Genomic DNA, 21,575 nt, shown 5'->3' on the forward strand with positions numbered 1-21,575 from the left:
TACAATTTTTCAGATAACTTCAAACATGGAAGTACTCAAGATCTAAGCATGAAAGGAGATAGTATATCCAAGAGAAGTGTCTCGCTGAAGTTAAAATCGTCAGAGAAACTCAGTCAAAGGTTTATACGTAATTACTCAATCAATTACTCAATCAATTACTCAATCAAATTAGAGGGGACACTCGAAAAAAAGTGTTGGTTTAGATTGGTTTGATTTATATAAAAAAAAATAATACATAATAAATAATAATATTCTAGAAAAAAATAAGCCTACTCATTACTACATTATTTTACAAATTGTTATCGCTTTTTGTATCATTCCTTAATAGTTTCAACTTTATAAAGCAAATAATGGTAGTTAGATTGTTTTTTGGAGAGTTAATGTAGAAGTTAGTAATATATCGTGCTGGCAACTGTTACTTTTGGGTCGGCATTTATATGTGTGTGGAAGTAAATCGCATAGGGATCTTATTAAGTCGGAGTGAGAGAAATGCAATGACTAAAGAATATAAGGACATGTAACGCCCCTATACGGGCTGCAGCAGAATTTGTGACCTTTTTTTTTTGTTTTGGTGGCAAACAATGAGTCATCATTTGGTCACCAGCGACAATTTTAGCGATTTTTAATAGTTTATGTGTAGTAAACTTTGTATAAACTTTATTAAAATGGTGATTAGTTGTTCAGCTTTCAAGTGTAAAAGCAGCAGCGATAAGAAAGAGCCAGAAGTTACGTTTCATAGGTAAATAAACAGTCCACTCCAACTTTTTAGCGTTTTCTTATTGAATTCGATAATTATTCTTTAATTTCAATTAACATCTATATGTACTTGATATGTGCTATACGTCGATACCAGTTTTGTACCTTTTGTTAACATTTTAATACGTTTTTTTCGTAATTAATTAGGATGATACATCATAGGCGTAGTCAAAACAATTATCAAAAAATATAAATATTGCTTCAAACAGCTAGGTTAAGAAAAATATGTGCCACGGCACTGTTTGGTGACATCGTCACAATTTGCTCTCGGGTGTTATTTGTCCTTGGATTCTTTAGTCATTGGAGAAATGCGACCGACCGACGCGACGCGCGACGGTGTGCTGTTGCGGCGTTGCCGATACGCTTTTCCGTATCAAGTAAAGTAAAATCACGATCGCAAACCGCTTATTTTTAAAAGACTTTTTTTTCAAGAGATAACTAGATAAAATCATTAGACATGTTTCTGAGCATTTGAAATGGAATTATAAGGATATCGTTAAGGTGTCATTTTTTTATAACGAGAAAACGTTAGTAATCGCGATAATTTAAAAACTCAACTTTTTAACATATAACAGGTCATAACTCAAGAACCACTTTAGATATTGAAACTTTCTATTTATAAAAACTAAAGGTTCTCTATAAAAACTAAACGTTTTTTTATTTTCAAGATCGGATATTTTACAATATGTTTACATAAGAAAAATTCGATAAGGTTGTTTTTTCCATTCAAAAATTGTAAACAATCCATCCATTTACTTTTAGAGCATAGCAATTTTCAGCAATTGTGTAATTTTTTATTGATGAAGATTTTCACATACTGTCTACAAAGAAAATACAACAGAAATATTAACAAAGTTCTTGAAAAAACTACAATCTATTATTTCTAATAGATTTCGAGATATCGATTTTTAAATTCAGAGTTCTAATAGCGCGACCACTATCGATCACCCACTCAATTCCACTTATTTTTACCAAAAATGCAAGTGTTTCTAGCTTGCACTTAAAAAAAATCAAGCTATAGAGAAAATTACAACGACTCGTTAATAAATAAACAAATTAAGTATCACGAGACGTAGGTAATTAAATCGTGAAGCTGAACGCATGACGTACACCTTTCCCTAGAACTTAGAAGTACTGACAGAGGTATTGATTGAGTCGACCGGTCAACTGCGACAAATCTGCTATATCCCCTTCCACGTCTCTTAGCGACGTGCACAGGTTTCTCGGTTTATTTTATACGTTTGGCAACGTGTTTACTGTCCTCTCTTTGTTCAGTACATTATAAACGCATTGTACTCTTCTTGCATATGGAAATCTCGACCCAAGACTAACCTTTGCCAGCCCTTAGTATATGGATGTACTCTGTCCATATGTCTGTAGCAATACTTTATCTGTTTAATTAAAGTGAAACTTTGGCACTTATGATGTTATATCACATTATTGATATCACTTTAAGCAAAAATTTATTTTAGGTCAGCTACATCCCAAGCTAATCGAAATAACGAAAAAATGAGCGATTCATTAGCAAAATTAACAGAAGCAATTAGAAGCGAATATGTCTTGGAGGCAAATGTGGTATACATAACTTTAATACGAAATATAATTAATTTTTCTAATAATAGTGTCGCGTCGCTAATCTAAAAATAGAAAATCGACTTAAATTTTAAAAGAGAATGTTGGAATAAAAGTTCCTATTTTATTTTAAAGTAAAAGCCAATAAATATTATTACTATGATTCTCTTTGTATTTCTAGGTTGACCAGTCATGGCCTTTAACATCTAAGGAGTGGACCAATGTCCAGAACTGTCGAAAATCACAGTACCTCTATCAAACAACCGAAAGGTACTGAAAGAATAGGTACCAATAAAATATTTTAAGGGGTGGTAGATATCGATAAAAGAAACGTATTTTCTCTTTACCTTTTTCAAATAAGTCCAAAATAATGGAGTTATTTTAATTTGAAAATTAAAATAAAATTATTTTTTGCTCATATTTTGAGAACCAGTGTTTTTTTTTTGGGGTTTTCTTTTTTGTAAATTTAATCTACTACCTATGTTGCCATAATAACAAAATTTTTTCGCAATTTATCAAAATTTTTTTTCGCAAAATACCAAATCTTCAAAAAATTCTGGTATCGAAAACTACCACTCCTAAAAATATTTGCACTTATTTAAGACTCACCCTGTATTGAGTTTTTTTAAGCCAGTTTTATTTGAAATTTCAAAATATTTATTTCAACAAGGATATTAACAGAATAAAAACATTTAAACGTGATTAAGTTTGACTGGCACAGCGTTGCCCACTTTTACATATTTTCTTTTCATAAAAATATTTTAGGAAACAAAAATAAATTATGCTTGCTTCATCCACGTTACCGTAGATGGAGCTAAGAAGGCTTAGGTAGGGTATATATAATAAATAAACAAAAATACGAGTAGCGGAAAAAGGGGCCAAAAACCCCTACATATATGCTTATTCTCTGCATTAAGTTCATCAGACCGAACCGAAGGGAACAGCCATTCGACGACCGGTTTCGGAGATTTTTCTCCATCGTCAGGCCGACTTTGCTGTAACCCTCGATCTGACCATGACCAACGAAAAGCAGAGAATAGCATTTGAGTACAATAAGTACTACTATGGCGAGAGTGCTAGACGCACTACGCCATCTAGCGGTAGCTGTGACAATCACAGATCGTACCGCCAAAATTAAAACCAGCGGCCTAGTGGACAAACATGCTTGCTTCATGCACGTTACCGTAGATGGAGCTAAGAAGGCTTAGGTAGGGTATATAATATAATAAATAAACAAAAATACGAGTAGCGGAAAAAGGGGCCAAAAATCGTTGGTCAGATCGAGGGTTACAGCAAAGTCGGCCTGACGATGGAGAAAAATCTCCTAAACCGGTGGTCGAATGGCTGTTCCCTTCGGTCTGATGAACTTAATGCAGAGAATAAGCATATATGTAGGGTTTTTTGGCCCCTTTTTCCGCTACTCGTATTTTTGTTTATTTAAAAATAAATTAATTATAAATATCTAAACAATTATTTTTTACATCAACAAAACTGACCTCCGTAATAGCACTTAAGAGACATAAAGAGCCATTACTACCGCTTTCCCGTTCAAAATAAAATGTTGCGATGATTTTTACGGCTCTTAAGCAATCTTCTACACTTCGCACTAAAAAAAACGAATGACAATGTCAGGAAATAAATGAATAAATATGGCAACTTGACACATTTTTTACAGCAGTGCTACCACCTGAATCCCCAGCGGAAAATTTAAATTTTAGTTAGTCAGCCCGGCGCCGAATATATCCATAATAATGAAATTAAAAATCGCGCCCTTGATTACGTAACTAAAACCTCACCAATAACTAAAAGTAATTGGTGAAAAAATGTCTATTCCTATGTGGCAGATTGATATCTCCAAAAAATCCTATATGGGTATTTCACCACTGCAAGAAAATCTACAAAATAAAATAGTTATTTTTTGTAAACATTTCTGCCTTAATCCAAACGAAAACTACTTGTCAGAAGTTAGGTTTACAGATATACAAATTTGCCTAACGAACAAAAAATGCTTAACGTTTCGGAAAGTTTATCTATTTCCGTCGTCGGAAGCAAAAAAATACAAAGAATAAAGAAACAACTATTTAAAATATTTAAATTCAACTATTTGAGAACACTTTAGTTTTTTAAAAAACAGATACATCTGCAAAAAACCGTTGACATTCTGTTCACATGACATTATATCAAGTTAAACTTCAAAATTAACAATTACTACCTGATATCAATTACTCAATAAGATAAAACTAAAAAGCTCCAAACTTTCTGTATGATTATTTTTAATTTTTTCGTATGTTATGTTTATTTATTTTATGTTCTTTAAAATCAAGGTAACGATTGCCATACATTACTAACATCTACAGATGCATGAGCAATACATTTATTTTTATTAGATTGTATTAAATATCTTTTATTTTTATTTTAGAGGCTATCGTTTCTTTCATTATAATTTTGGCGTTATTAAAATTTATTCCGTGCCCTGTGTCTCATGAATGCTGACAAATCTTAGATTTGTGAAAATCTCCCTTTCTTAAATAATCTTTATGTTCCTTAATTCGAACATTTAAGGGTCTAGATTATAAGTCAATTATATTAATTGGTGGTGTCAAATATTATATGTAATAATTAGTATAAACATTGCACGAGCCTTTTTTTTAAATAAATTGGAGCAAAAATCTCAAATTAGAGAATTGAGCTCTCTAGAAACAATGAGTCCCCTGAATATTATAAGCCTAATGAAAACATGTAGATTCGAACAAAATTTACATTACAGCACATTTTTCAGCGACGAAAAACACAAAGTAACCCCATCCCAGAAAAAGCCACATCTCGCAACAGAACCTCCTTTTTTCGTCCTCGATCTGGTGTATGGTGCGGCGGAGGGTCTGGAATTCCTGGAAGACAACCTGAAACTGGAGAAGAGGAAGCGAACAAAAAGGAAATGGTTCGAAAAGGACAAGGGCAGATTCAGCAAAGCGAGGGAATTTAGGTAAAAGGCCTTAGATCATAAATACTTCCTGGATAAGACTTTTACTTTCTAACTGTCCTCAACATGTTATAGTCTTTGTCTCTGTCGGATATATGATATTTTCTATTTCTCATTACACAAAAAAACTTTATTGGCTTAGTTTCAACTCAAAATAAACTCACCGGCAAAAAAAACTGGCCACTAAAAACTAGTTCCAATTTCAAACTTGTATTTCTTGCGAACCACTCATTAGATTTTGATGATTTTTTTTAAATTGTAAATTAATTCCTTCCTAACGGATACTACGTCAGAAATTTTTATTCCGAATTTATTTTGAGCATATACAGGGCACAACAATAAGACGAAGATTTTTGCCCGAATTTTGTAACACCCTATAGGGTGCAGCAGCTGTAGTAGCTATTGCTAAACCAAATCACATTGTAGCCTCATCTTTTGTGAGCATTTTCTTTTTTTAATTACGACATTATCTCTGTTTCTATTGGAGATACGCTGCTTGAAAACGAACGTCTCGGAAAAATGCTTCGCAGGCAGAAAGTTTTATGTGTGAATAATCAAGGCGACATCATTGTCAAATTAAAAAATGCTATTATCTGTGACGGATGTTTCTCGTATTGTGGCTTTAATTTAGGATGGCCGAAGTCAACATTATGTGTCCGATATCCTGGGTATACCACGAACAACAGTCCTGGATGCCTGGAATCGGTATATGGAAACGGGAAATTTCACCAGGGGCGCTATTCTGTAAAATCGTCGGTATCGGTAAGTTACCGACAGCTATCGGTACGTATCTGTATATAGTAAGCACGTGTTGATTGTTGTTGTCATACTTACCGATCGGCCCTATGGCAGATATCGCAAATTTGTACCGACGACTCTCGGTATCTCTACCGTGAGGTTAACAAGGGCACGGTAGAGATACCGATCCTCGTCGGTACAAATTTGCGATATCTGTCATAGGGCCGATCGATAACTATGACAACAACAATCAACACATGTTTACTATATACAAATACGTACCGATAGCTGTCGGTAACTTACCGATACCGACGATTGTACAGAATAGCGCCCCAGGGGTGCTATTCTGTAAAATCGTCGGTATCGGAAAGTTACGACAACCCTCAGTGAACAATTAACACATTTTTACTATATACAAATACGTATCGAGAGCTGTCGTAACTTACCGATACCGACGATTTTACAGAATAGCACCCCAGGCGAGTGGGTTCCGGAAGAAAACGGAAGACAAATGCAATTGACGACCGCTTTATTGTCCTGAATACTTTACGAAATCGTAGAATTGCAGCGTTTCAGAATCAACATCTGCTACAAGCCGTGCGTAGAACTCAAGTCAGTGAAAGAACAATCCGACGAAGACTAAAAGAAAACAGCTTGTCTGCAAGGAGGCCTACAACAGGACCCCAGCTACGTCCAAGACATCATCGAGTACATCTTCAGTTTGCGCGTTTACATATCAATTGGGATCAAACCAAACCAAACAATGGACTAAAGTCTATGGACTAAAAGTTGATTATTTATACATAAAACTTTCTGCCTGCGAAGCATTTTTCCGAGACGTTCGTTTTAAAGCAGCGTCTCTCCAATACAAACAGAGATAATGTCGTGATTGAAAAAATAAAATGCTCACAAAAGATGAGGCTACAATGTGATTTGATTTAGCAATAGCTACTACAGCTGCTGCACCCTACAGGGTGTTACAAAATTCGGGCAAAAAACTTTGTCTTATTGTTGTGCCCTCTATATGCTCAAAATAAATTCGGACTAAAAATTTCTGCCGTAGCATCCGTTAAGAAGGAATTAATTTACAATTTAAAAAAAAATTATCAAAATCTAATGAGTGGTTCGCGAGAAACCCAACTCTGAAATTGGGACTAGTTTTAAGTGACCGGTTCACTTCACTTCATTCGACACGAGTATTGTAGCCAGCGTTCGGAAAACTACATACATATTACTCTTAAAAACTAGATAAAAAGTGGCTCACACCTATAACTTTTTAGATTTTATTTTTTCAGATAAAAAAACGAGATTTGGTATGTTAGTATATGACATAAATTGGGATTGATTGACGTATTCAATTTGTTCCTGTTTCACCGGAAATGACTACAACTTGTGATTTTTAAATGGCACCCTCGGTATTTTATTACTTTATTTGATAGAAAATGACATTCTGAATAGAATGACATATCATATGTCAACTTTTGAAATTTTCGCTTAATAAAAAATCCTATTTTAAAATTCAATCTAGAGTGCTATGGGTATGTTAAAAACACTAATTCTTAATCAAGTTGCCTTGGAAAAATAGATTTGATCGTCTAATGTTTTAGTGTCTTGTCCTGGCAGTTCAAAAATGGTCAAATCGTATTTTTAATCATATCTCAATTTTTTCAAATGGAACGAGGGTGGCTCATTAGCATATTTGGAAAAAGCATTTTTTTACGAATAATTTGAAGTTATAATTGCAAATAAACGATATGCGAAAATTTCAAAAGTTGACATATGATATGACATTCTATTCAAAGTGTTATTTTCTATCGAATAAAGTCAGTTCCGGTGAAACAGGAAGTGACTGAAAACAATTGAATACGTCAATCAATCCTAATTTATGTCATATAGTAACATATCAAATCTCGTTTTTTTAATTGAAAAAATAAAAAAGTTATAGGGGTGAGCCACTTTTGAGATGCACCCGGTAAGATAATTTTAATATATTGTCACAATATTATGTTATTCATTATATTCTGCTTTTATGTGAATTGATAATTCTTTAATTAAATAAATAATTTGTACCTTACATCCTTACATGTTTTATCAAAATTAACATTTTTATTTATAGGATTTTTTTCTATCGTAATAAAAATACGTAGTTTATTAAAGTAGTTTCCATGTAGTTAATGAACAAGAAAAGACAGAGTTTTCACAGAAAAACTACACGTACTTAATTAGGTAGATTACGTCTTAATTAACTACCTCCGAACCCTGATTGTAGCCACACGATTAGATTTTTACAAATTTTCAGTTTTGGGTTCGTTGTAGGACTATTAGAGAGGTACAATTTAAAGTTATTTGCAATAGGTACAGGGTGTCCTAAATAAATAAAAAATATCAAAAGTTGTATTTTTTAAATGGAACATCCTGTATATTATCACATTTTTAGTTTCTACGATTAAAATAAAGGTAAATTTAATTAAGGTTTACCGCACTTTTGGACTTATTTGAAAAACGGTAAAGATTAAATTGTGTTTGTTTTATCGAGATCTACCAACCCTGAAAATATTTGCACATATTTAAGACTCACCCTGTACGTATTAAATCACATTAAATACGCAAGTTCCTTAGTTTTCTTGTTTAGTGCGTGTAACAGTGTCTAGAAAGTGTATGATCTAAGCTGGAAGATAGGGAAAGGAATAATGGGTGTTTCCAAAGGTAGTATAACGCTAGAAAATTAGTAGGTTTAAATTTGCAACCCGGAAAGGGAGAGGTTGACGTGACTGAAACCTATATAGGATGGCCCGGATTAACAATAATCAATATTCCGTAGACATGGAACTACTACGTATTTTTGAGCTATATTTAGTTCATTGGACACAATTTACCTCTATAGTGCTTCGTTTGTCCGCCAGAGGCCATCAAACTTGAAAAAAATAAACACGTTTTTTCAGATATTTTAAGAACCGTTTATTCCGATTTGAATGAGATTTGGGATGTCTATGTTTTGATAAGTGCTTTAATATTTGACTTTCACAAAAATCAAGAAAAATACGGGAACGGTGAAAACTACCCCCACCCCTACATAAATTTTAGTATAAATATTTTCCAACACCACCGATAACTAACTAACTAACAGATTTTCTTTTCGTGAAATGACCTCTCTAGTATGTATCACATTTTTTGTCTCTTGCAAAAAACGCCACATTGCACATTTTTTAAGAAAATTTTTTGGAGAATTAATTTTTCCAAAGCAGGCTCACAATATACAGGGTTGTTCACCACATACGACACGGAGTATTGTAGCTAAACGATTAGATTTTTACAAATTGTAAGTTTTGGGTTCGTTGAAGGACTATTAGAGCTACAATTTGAGTGTATATAGGGTGTTTCATTTAAAAAAATACAACTTTGATATTTTTTTAAATAAAACACCCTATATATTATTACATTTTTAGTTTCTACTATTAAAATAAAGGTAAATTTTATTAAGGTTTATTACACTTAAACCTTACTGTTTTTGAAATATTTTCAATTTTGTGAAATTGCAGTATGAATTTTAAAGCTTCATTTTTCCGAGGGTATCAAAGTTTTTAATACTAAATATTTACTGAAGCTTATTTATTGATCAGTTATTGTGTTGCAATAATAAAAACTTTACTACCTTATACAGAGTGTCTAAAAATTTATTTTAAATAATTACTAGCTTTAAACGGCAATAACTTGTTGAATTTAAATATAACACACTGTATATTTTATAAGAATCAGATGCACAATTTAATTGTGTATCAAACTGCATTATACAATTTTTATCTTTCTCTTCAAGTTTCCGTAGAAAATGCATTTTATTGTAATTTAGAACTCATTTATCAATATACCCATGGAATACTGACATTTTAGATTATTTTTAAAGATGTACCAAATTTTTAAAAGAAAGAGTACAGATACTAATATTGTCGATATAGTTCGTTTATTTCATTAAAAAATAAAAAAAACTGTTTAAATATTTGTTAAAGAGGACCAATTAATATGATTCCAGTATTCAAACTACATTAATTGACTGTTTGCGTTGATTAGTAATAATTGCTACAAATACTAAAAAACAAAATTATGTATGTGTATTAGACGGTGTGGTAAAAAGTAACACCTTAATAATGATATTTAATTTGTTGACAAATGCTTATTTATAACAACAGACACGTTTATTTTCATAACTTATTATTATATTGATTTCTGATTCAAATCCACATTTATTTAGAATAATTTATTAACGAACACAATTAAGTATGTAGTAAATTAGTATTTGGGCGGAAATACTGGTGTTATATTTAATTAACGGTATACTCTTTTATAAAGATTTAAATAGTTTTCTTTTCGCATACAAATGGGCTAGTAATATTATCGTTTTACTAAAAACGATAATATTACTAGCCTGTACATTTTGTACATTTGTTGTTTTAAAAACAATCTAAAATGTCAATATTCCATGGGTATATTGACAAATGAGGTCTAAATTATAACAAAATGCATTTTCTACGAAAACTTGAAGGAATAGGTAAGAAATGGTATAATACAATTTGATAGACAATTAAATTGTGCATCTGATTCTCATAAAATATACAGGGTGTTCTATTTAAATTAAATAAGTTATTGCCGTTTAAAGCTAGTAATTATTTAAAATAAATTTTTAGACACTCTGTATAAGGTAGTATAATTTTTATTATTGCAACACAATAACTGATCAATAAATAAACTTCAGTAAATATTTAGTATTAAAAACTTTGATATCCTCGGAGAAATAAAGCCTTAAAATTTATACTGCAATTTCGCAAAATTGAAAACCGTTTTTGAAATACGGTAAGGTTTAAGTGTAATAAACCTTAATCAAATTTACCTTTATTTTAATCGTAGAAACTAAAAATGCAATAATATACAGGATGTTCCATTTAAAAAAATGCAACTTTGATATTTTTTATTTATTTGGGACACTCTGTATCTTGTAAAAATATTTTTAAATTGTAGCTTTAATGGTCCTTCAACGAACCCAAAACTTACAATTTGTAAAAATCTAATCGTTTAGCTACAATACTCCGTGTCGTATGTGGTGAACAACCCTGTATACAGGAAATTTCAATATTCTGTGGACAATCAAAACGTGGACCGTGGGATCAAAATATGTTAATTGCACATAATTTACCTTTATATAAAAGTGCTTCTTTATCAATCAAAAATAAACCCGAACGTTAATTAAGTTAATATTTATTTTTTTAAGCTTTTTATCAAGTTTATTAAGCTTATTTTCAAATATAATTTGTGACACTAACATAAAATTCCATATTGTCACCAATTAAATTTTTAGAGCATAATAGATTTTATGCGCTTCCATAGCTTGAAGTGAAAAAAAAACATTTTTTGGAAGTCAGCTTTGGAAAAAGAATTTTTTTGGCTGCTTTGGAACAATAAAATCTTCAAATTTTTCTTTCTAAAAAACTACGCGATGTGACGTTTTTTTACAATAGACAAAAAATGTAGTAAATACCAGAGAAACCACCCTTTTTCACCTAGTTCTCACCCTTCTCGAATTTTTTCTTAATTTTTGTAAAAGTCAAATGTTAAATCACTTAACAAAACATAGACATCTAAAATATCATTCAAATCGGCATAACGGTTGTCAAAATATCTGAAAAAATGTGTTTATGTTATTTTGTGTTATTTATTTAATTTCATGCCCTCTAGCGGACAAACGAAGCACTTTTGTATAGAGATAGATTGTGTCCAATGAACTTATTTTAATTCCAAAAATACGTAATAGTTCTATGTCCACGGAATATTGGGACACCGTGTATATTGTTTATATGATTGAAGATGTTTACCGAAAATATAGTTTAGGATATAATTAATGTAGATACAAATGTAAATGATTTAAATTAAAGATACTTTAAGAAAAGGAAGTGACACTGTTAATTTACTAATTTTAAACATAATCCTGTTGAATAAAAATATTAAGAAAGGAGCATACAACCTTCGATCTTATTAACTTCGTGGATAAAGCTATGCTATATATGCATTTTTCTATTTATTTCTTTTTAGAACAAGATTATCGTATAAACCTATCCTTCTCTCTGAATACGCTACTGAGCATGAGCAGAACGATGTTAGACGTGAATGTGTTTGGAGCGTTTTTTCGCTGCGTTGACAACAATTAACAGCAAAAGCAAAAGAGTAAAACTAAAGCAATCAAAACACGCTGTAAGTTAGAGCTAGACATTAACCTACCTTTAAGGTCCACCGACAGCCAAATCATTATTGTTTTGAATCCCTCCATTCTGACGAACTCACTTTTTAATTAAGTCATAAGAAAGTTTAATCATCGTTGCTTTCTCATTTTGCATCTAACATGTCAAGGATATTAATTATTGTATGCAATAAAATGAAGTTTTATTTTGACAACAGTACCTAGTCGCGGAATGGTAAAATAAGAGCGGTATTTATATATATTTTTTTAAAAATATACAGGGTGAGTTTCCTACGATGTTCTCTATGGGCATCTCGGAAACTACTGGAGATATAGAGTCGGTTAAATGGGGAAAGAATTGCAGTTTTGTGAGGTCATAAATATGAGCCCTTCAGATTTTTGAAAAAGCTCATGGCTTACTAGATATTTCGAAAAAGACAAATTTTGGCTATTTTAAAAATTGTCCCTGATTCCATTATAATCTATTTTAGACAAAAAGTGTTCAGATAAAAGTTTGTGATAATCACATTTCTAATGAGATTGTGTTCTCCGATTTTTTCTAAAGCCTGTAATTTTTGACATATGACACAAACATATGTTTTTTTAAATGGAAACCATAGTTGGCCATGACTTCATAAAAAGCGCCATTTTTTTAAGCTTTTCAGCGATATAAGCTATAATATGTTTCTTTTACAAAATTACTGAGTTATAGCCAATTCTTATCTTTCTTGACTAATTTCACTTAGTTAGCCATGGAAACAAGTTCAATCGCCGTTGCTCTCAGAAATGTGAAATTGTCACATCCAATCTTTGTAAATTAAAATGAACAAAAATTGTAAATATTTTTTTTTAAATGAAGAAAAGCGTGTAGGATTATTGGTTCAACTTTTCTTCACCATACAAGATACGTTAACCAGTGAAAGTTACTTACGTTTTTTAGAGAACGGTTTCCAATGATGTTCTAATTTTGTTGTGATTTATAACTTATAAAAAGACAAAATATATTATTAAACGGCTCTTTACAATTTACATTACCCAAACTAAAACTTAAAAAAATTATCAATACATACACTTTATTTTAGAAAATGTTCAAAAAATCCGCAATTGTTTTGAGTACATAAATACATCTTTTTAAAACTGAATTTCTAGCTATTGTCACAGACCAAACGACCGGTCGACTTAATTAAACTTCTCCTGTTCCGCCTCTTCGAGTGCCTCTCATAAGTTCGTAAGTTCTTTTGTAAACCTTGTTGTTAACCATACCGCATAAAAAAAATCTAAAATGGATAGGCCAGATGACCGAGGTGACCCATGCAATTGGTCTTCTTTCTATCCCTGAGTCTACATAATTATGATAATGAAATAATTTTTAACATTTCTTACATTGTGGGGGTGGGAGGTTTGGTGTGTCATAATGAAAGTCATGTTGGAACCACTCTATTAATGCGCGAGTATCTAAATTTAACTTTTCTAACATGTCTTGAAAACCGTTCTCTAAAAACATAAGTAACGTTCACAGGTCAACGTATTCTCAAAACTGTATGGCCAAGAAAAGTTGAACAAATAATCCTACACGCTTTTATTCATTTGAAAAACTCGTATTTACAATTTTTGTTTATTTCAATTTACAAAGATTGGATGTGACAATTTTACATTTATGAGAGTAACGAAGATTGAACTTGCTTATTGTTTCCATGGCTAACTAAGTGAAATTAGTCAAGAAAGATAAGAATTGGCTATAACTCAGTAATTTTGTGAAAGAAACATATTATAGCTTATATCGCTGAAAAGCTTAAAAAATGGCGCTATTTATGAAATCATGGCCAACTATGGTTTCCATTTAAAAAAAAATATGTTTGTGTCATATGTCAAAAATGACAGGCTTTAGAAAAAATCGGAGAGCACAGTCTCATTAGGGATGTGATTATCTACAATTTTTATCTGAAAACTTTTTGTCTAAATTAGATTATAATGGAATTAGGGACAATTTTTAAAATAGCCAAAATTTGTTTTCTTCGAAATATCTAGTAAGCCATGAACTTTTTCGAAAATCTGAAAAGCGCATATTTATGACCCCACAAAACTGCAATTCTTTCCCCATTTAACTGACTTTCTATCTCTAGTACTTTCCGAGATACCCATAGAGAACAACCTAGGAAACTCACCCTGTATATTTAAAGCCATATTTTCTCTCTTTTCCAAAGCTTCAAGTCATCTTTAGCTTGTTATAAATCCCAAATCTGCCTCAATGAAGTTTTATTTTGACAACAGTACCTAGTTGCGGAATGGTAAAATAAGAGCGGTATTTATATTTTTTTTAAAAATATACCGCCAAGCAGTGGTATTCTTTATATATATATTTAGCAACAACCGCAATACTTGAAATTGTTCGGCGGTATTCAAGGTTAATAGATATGTAAAACAGTCTAATAGTGGTATCTCTTTTGTAAATTTTCTATACCGCCGGCGACAACTTCCGAAGTTTGTATTATTTATCTAACGTCAAAGGTATAAATAAAAATCACTTTTAGCCTAAGAGCTGACGACATATTTAGAGAACATATTTTAGGCAAGCTAGAATAACTTAAAATGTATAATTTATTAACTGGTGAACCCAGAATCCCAAGTCTGGCTGGGGGGTTGGGGGTATTTCGCTACTGCGCAACCCCTAACATTTGCAAAAAAATAAATCCAAAAAACATTCTATAGGCAACTTGAAATTTGTTTATTCTTAAATTTTAGCATCTATTTAACCTAGAAATAAGTATGCCAGACTTTTTTTTCGGGTTTAAAGTGTAACCAGACCATTCCAAATATGTTTAATTATTATACCTAGAAAACATACTTTAGGCATTCTAAAAATTTTACAGCGTGTTTACTAGATGATATTAAAAAATATGTGTTAATTGCCAGACGAATTCAATGGGATTTAATACTTGCCAGACGCGAATAAAGATTTTAAATGAGCGCGATAAGAAATTCATATGAGTATCTATAAGCCCGAGAAAGATAGTTTATTGAGACCCGGTCGGCAGCCGATGCGGCTGACGTAACAGCATTTTGGAGTTGTAAAAACTTATTAATATTGAATAAATAAAAAGAAACATTTTTTAATAAAAATGTATGATTGAAATCCTTTCAATAAGAAGACTTTTTAATTTAAGTATTTTGTATCTGAAAGAATAAGAAGACGAATAATTATTTAAAAATTAGCATAATATAAAAAATATTTTTTTCAAACGTCACAAAAGTATAATTATTATTATACTTTTGTGACATATTATATTATTATTAATTTTTGCGACCTGATTGACAGTATAAAAAAGTCATTTTAACGCCTAAGCATAAAAGTAAAGCACTTCTACTTACTTTTGAATCTATTTAGAAAGATTAACAATGGTACTTTAATAAAATTCCAGAATACTTATTTTCTTAGCACTATACATGGTACTCTTTTGTCGGGACTACGTTTTCTGGTAAAACCACTTGTTTATATTTTAAGCCATGTTGTTGACGCACTTTTAAAAATTCTTTGCATTTTTGCAATCTGCCTTCATCAAAAACAATAACTTTGTCACTAGTAACTTTTCACAAACTACACAACTTAAATGGTTTTTATCCATTGTGATTTGTTAGTAGCGAAATTAGTAATTACTAAAATATCTATTTGTACCACTTAACTCCAACAAAATAATCAAAATAATCTATGAAATAAAAGCCTGCAAATAATTGAAATGAAACCGCAAAAAATTGTTTTTATGAAAATTTTAAGTACTCCAAAATACCATTACGTCAGCCGCATCGGCTGCCGACCGGGTCTCAATAAACTATCTTTCTCGCGCTTATAAAGAATATTTTTTGGTTGTGAAACTAAAGTAATTTGCCTAAAGAATATTTTTTGGATTTATTTTTTTTGCAAATGTTAGGGGTTGCGCAGTAGCGAAATACCCCCAACCCCCCAGCCAGACTTAGGATTCTGGGTTCACCAGTTAATAAACTATACATTTTAAGTTATTCTAGCTTGCCTAAAATATGTTCTCTAAATATGTCGTCAGCTCTTAGGCTATTTTGTTTCCAGTCCTAAAGCATTTACTAAAATACAATAAAGTGTCTCTCATAATTTATAATATTATGATAATAAAGTACCTGTAAAAAAACTCAACTACCAATAAAAGAAGGATATTTTTGTAAAATAAGTATCTACTAGTTATTTAATTGTGATACGTATAATACAAATGATATTTTGCTCCTTTGAAGTTATCTATATTAATTAATTATCTAAATTAATATCGCAATATCCTAAAGCTTCCTCCCAGGTGCAAGGTTTGTCGCAACATTCTCGAGAAGCTTCCTCCCTTTTTTTACGCTTAAGTTTGAACAGAGAGATTGCCCGTTGTTTTCTGAGAAAAGGGAACTTTCTCATTTCATCCTGAGAGTACAGAAAATGGGGATAGTCCAGGAATATGTTCCTATCAAACCCTGAAAAAAAACAAATTAAAAATATAATTATAAAGTTATATTCTCTCAATGAGATGTTATAAAAAATACACTGTGAATCATGATAAAAATTAAATACAGGGTGTCATTGAAATGGTGTAAAAAATGGTGTCGGGGAGTGATAGTACTCCTAAAAATAATAAAAAATGTTCCTATAAGTATAGGGCGGAAAATGCATATTAAGGGAGTTAGGGGCGCAGAAAGGGTGAATTTAAATAACGGTTGTTTTGAAATTGTAGGCTTAAGAAACGAGAGGTTCAGAAGTAACCAAGTAGTTATTAAATAATTAATTGGAAAATCAACATTTCATGATTTTTAAAACATATTATTGCTTTAAAAACGAAATAAACTTTTTTAGTTTTAAAAAAATTTGGTTTACTCAGTGCCGATTAATACTGAAGAACAACTACGGCAACGCATTATTGACTGTTCCAACCAAATTCGGACAACACCAAGAATATTCCACAGGGTACACAGATCGTGGAGAAGAAGATCAGATGTCTACATTGAAATGAATGGTGGTCACTTTGAACATTTACTGTGAATGAATTAAGGAATTCATTATTTTAATAAGGAATTTTGGTAATTGGTTTATTTCGTTTTTGGTTTGGTTTGGTTTGGTATAAAGATGTTTTAGAAATGGCAATAAGATGTTTTAGAAATCATGAAATTTTGATTTTTCAATTAATTATTTGATAACTACTTGGTTACTTTTTGAACCGCCAGAACTTTCATAAATTTATGTTGATTAACCAGTTAGCAACCCCTCAGAGCGAACTCTTTGTCTTCAATTTTCTCGAAAACCATCGCTCTGGGCGATGTGCATCAAGAGTATTTTTTTGTAGGAAAAAGTATGTGGTTTTCAAAAAATAAACCCACGTTGCAAAAAAAATAACCTCAAAAAAGTTATTCACGAAACAACCCACTACCCTTGCAAAAACTACCCTCGTTATTCACCCTGTATAATAAGCCAAATACCAAAGTATATAAAAAATTGAGTTTATGAAATAAAGTTGAGAGATGTATACACAGTTTGCTACAAAAAAATGATGAAAATAGGGCTAGAGTATCAACAAACACTTATAATTCATATTTACAAAAATGTTCGGCACGTATGAACTCAATATGACATTAAAAATTGATTTATTTTAAATTATTTTTGGCAACGATATCAATTTGACATTAAAAAAATGTAATTTGAAGGTTGCATGTTTGTTATTCTAATCAGGACCGGATTGTTTTTTTAATTAATTTAGTATTGAAATTAAATAACTTGCTTTAATTTATCTTTAAAAACTTTCGAATAATTTTTTCTGTAAAATAAAAGAGGAAAAACTTATTCATCGTTCTTAAAATTTACATGGAGATTTCCTATGTTGAGGTCGGCGATGCAACAAACTGTATAGGAAAAAGTTACTTATTTTTAACAATCATCTCGTCATATGTGTAACGGGTGCGTCTCAAAAATGGCACACTTCTATAACTTTTTTATTTTTTCAGATAAAAAAACGACATTTGGTATGCTGGTAATCAATCCTAATATATATTATGGTATAAATTGACGTATTCAATTGTTAGGTTACTTCCTGTTTCATAGGAAACGACTACAACCTTTGATTCTCGTTTTTTTATCTGAACAACCAAAATCTCGTTTTTTATCTCTCGTTTTTCTTTTATGTGAAAAAATAAAAGTTATAAGGGTGAGCCACTTTTTTTAAACACACTCGGTTTTGTAAATTAAAATTTACACGATACAAGATAATACGACCGACGGTATAACTAATCAGATTAATTAATATGCTTAAGGATGTATAATTATAATTATAAAAGATATAGCTTACAATTCTTTTTGCTTTTGGGTGGCGCCGAGGGTGGCGCATATAATCCCATACAGACATCATTGAGGAAGTCAGGGAGATTATCTCCGCAATGTTTGTGTGCTTCGGTGCTCACTCTCTCATTGGAATGTCTGTAACTCTTGCACTGAATAAAATGGATGAAGAACAGGCAGGCTAGGACACAAATAGTTTTCAAATACATCTGCGTTCGGAAAATAACTAGTAGACAATGCGTAGAATAATGAAGGAGGGTTAATTTTATACCTATTTGTGAATGTCTCATTTGAATTTATGATAGACTGTCTAGGTATGGAAAATAGTTAGAAAATAAACACATTGACGGTGATTTAAGCAGACAGGCATATAGGAGAGCGCACTTGAAGATAATAATAGAGCTAAGGGATATTTCAAGACATAGGAGGGTTATTTTAAAAAAATAATTAATCTGAAAGCCACCCGAATTCATTTTTTTTCTAAATTAGGTAGATCGGTGATTTAGAGAATGTAATAAGGTGCATACGAGTATACACCGATCGTGCAAAATGCTTATAAACATTTACCAACGTTTGGAAGCATTTTTGCCAATGCTTTTTTGCGCGCTTTCAGGCTCCAATTGGACTTCTTTGTTCTAGTCCCTAACGATATGCTGGAGACTATTAAAATTTGATGAATAATTTGGCTCAATTACGTTATAGCAGAGCTAAAAATTGCTTAATTTATTTTTAATAAAAATAATTGTATAGATTTTAGTAATCTAAAATTAAACAAATAGAAAATGGTTCAGATTTTCAAGTCATCTTCATAATATGTAAAATTAGGTATATGATGAATTTCTATCGTCATTTCTAAGTATTTTGATTTTAAGGACACAGTTTCTGAACAACCATACTATTATCCGTAAACTAAGTTTAAAAGATGGCGATAGAAGCAATACTGCTGAAGACTTTTTGGAGAAGATTGTGGAAGAATTTCCTATTGAAGAATTTCTCACTGTACCACTGGAAAGTGTGGACGACGATACTTGGTAAGTGATATTAATTTATTTTTTTAGCATTTGCCTTTGCTAATAATTTAGAACCAACACCATTCAAATCTATCTCGAAAAATTAAATAGATTCAAGGAGATCTTATAAATACAAATAGTGTAAGACATTTATAGTTTTCTATACACATGTTTTAATATACATGTAGTGTCCTAAGATAAAACATTTTTAAAACGTTTTAATTTTTCTTTTAAATGGCATCTCTATTTTTATATTATACACTGCCCGGCATGAAAATCGGTTAACTTAAAATTGTCATGTACTTAAAAGTTTAATATATTTTGTTTTAGTATGTTAATTTTGGTGATTCTTTAAGCAATCTGTAGCTTTTTATCCATTTTTTATCCATTTAGCTGTAAACATACATTTTAAACACAATGTAGAATATTTTAACAATGTAAGGAATTTAGAGACTACTTTATCATCAAAGCCCATCTTTAGTAAATAGTTTGTTTTTTGATTCATCCTGATACCTTTTTTTGTTTGTTGGAGATATTCCCTGTTGAAGAAGTAGTAACAGTTCGCAGTAACGATTACAACATAACCATTAAAAGCAAACCTTTGCTTAGGTCTCAATCAACACCATACCTATGATATAGCGTGTATTGCTTTTTTATTAGACACTATCATTGAAAAATCAAATTATTGTTGTTTATTGGTAGTTACTGGCAGTACTTGGCAGTACTACTTGGCAGAGATTGATTTAAATCAAGAAATTGAATCGGTTATTACTATAGACCAAAAACTTCTGGACCTCTCGCTGGACCTAAAACCATCTCTACTAAAGTAACCGTCAACAAATAATAATAATAATAATACGAGTTTTCAACTACAGAAATATTACAAAAACAGTAAACATTATTTGATCGAGATGTTGATTAGAATCAAAAGCTAAGCCGTAAGAGATTCTTTCCCAGTGTAGACAACAAGCCTAACTTGTTTAGAGGTCGACATGTATTCACCGTTAAATTGATATTTTTTCAAAAAGTCGTAAACACTGATTAGGATAGGAAACCCTTTTCGTGAGAAAAACTGTAATAACTTTTTGTTAGACTTGAATCCCACCGCTGCCACCAATTATATGTAATATTCTCTAATAATAGCGTGACCTTTTCTATATAAATTTTTAAAATTAATTTTATAAATAATTTTTTTTATTAAATAAACTGTAATTTAAGGAAAAAATAAAATAATAATTGTTTATATTATTATTTTTAAATGTTTGTAGTTTTTAATTTCAGTTATACATGTATTAATTTTTTTATTAAATTAGTTTTCTGATAGAATTAGTTACTTTATAAATAAACTTTTTTTCTATATCATTATTTACTACTTTTAATTTAGTGATCATTATTTTTAAAGTTATAATTTTGCTCTTTAATTCTTAATATTGTTTAAATTTACTTCTTCTATATTTTTCCATACGCATAATTTCGTAGAATGTAATAAGTAGATGTTGTGTAAAATAGTAGTAGAACGGTAGTAGTAATAGTAAGTCCTAGTAGAGGTTGATTACTAATTTTACAGGGGTATCCCCGACGATAGACTTAGTTTGATATAATTTATTTAAGTTCTTATCATGAAGTTTTATTCTTAACAATCTATTAGTACGCACCGATGACTCGATGCTCTCATTTTCAAGTACTACCGCTCTAATAAAATATCAAATAATATTATATATTTTAATAATCGACGTCAAAGTCACGCTATTATCAGAGAATAATTTAGTAAAGGTAAACCGTTAAGACATGCCTTTAATGCTAAAATTGCCGTATGTCGTCACTGCCACTTTCAAAAAAGAGTATCTCCAATAAAAAAAACATTTTGAGATTAATCAAAAATCAAACTGCCGCGAAAAGAATCTTGATGATAAAGTATTCTACAGAGTGTTTTAAAGTTTCGCGCCAATATCAACGATTGCATTCCCT

General features: G+C 31.0%; 1 protein-coding gene across 1 annotated transcript in view; it reads left to right on the forward strand.

Annotated features, from left to right (window-relative positions):
• LOC115884596 (androglobin-like) overlaps nt 1–21,575 on the forward strand; it is a 65,527-nt gene that overhangs the window by 42,302 nt on the left and 1,650 nt on the right. Inside the window, exons 13-17 of the mRNA XM_030903225.1 lie at nt 14–119; nt 2,229–2,331; nt 2,510–2,598; nt 5,108–5,311; nt 19,470–19,628. Coding sequence (XP_030759085.1) covers nt 14–119; nt 2,229–2,331; nt 2,510–2,598; nt 5,108–5,311; nt 19,470–19,628 — 661 coding nt within the window. The remainder of the gene's footprint in view (nt 1–13; nt 120–2,228; nt 2,332–2,509; nt 2,599–5,107; nt 5,312–19,469; nt 19,629–21,575) is intronic.

This window comes from Sitophilus oryzae, unplaced genomic scaffold (assembly GCF_002938485.1).
Source record: "Sitophilus oryzae breed Bouriz unplaced genomic scaffold, Soryzae_2.0 scaffold_302_pilon_pilon, whole genome shotgun sequence".
In the NCBI taxonomy this organism is placed as follows: Eukaryota; Metazoa; Arthropoda; class Insecta; order Coleoptera; family Curculionidae; genus Sitophilus; species Sitophilus oryzae.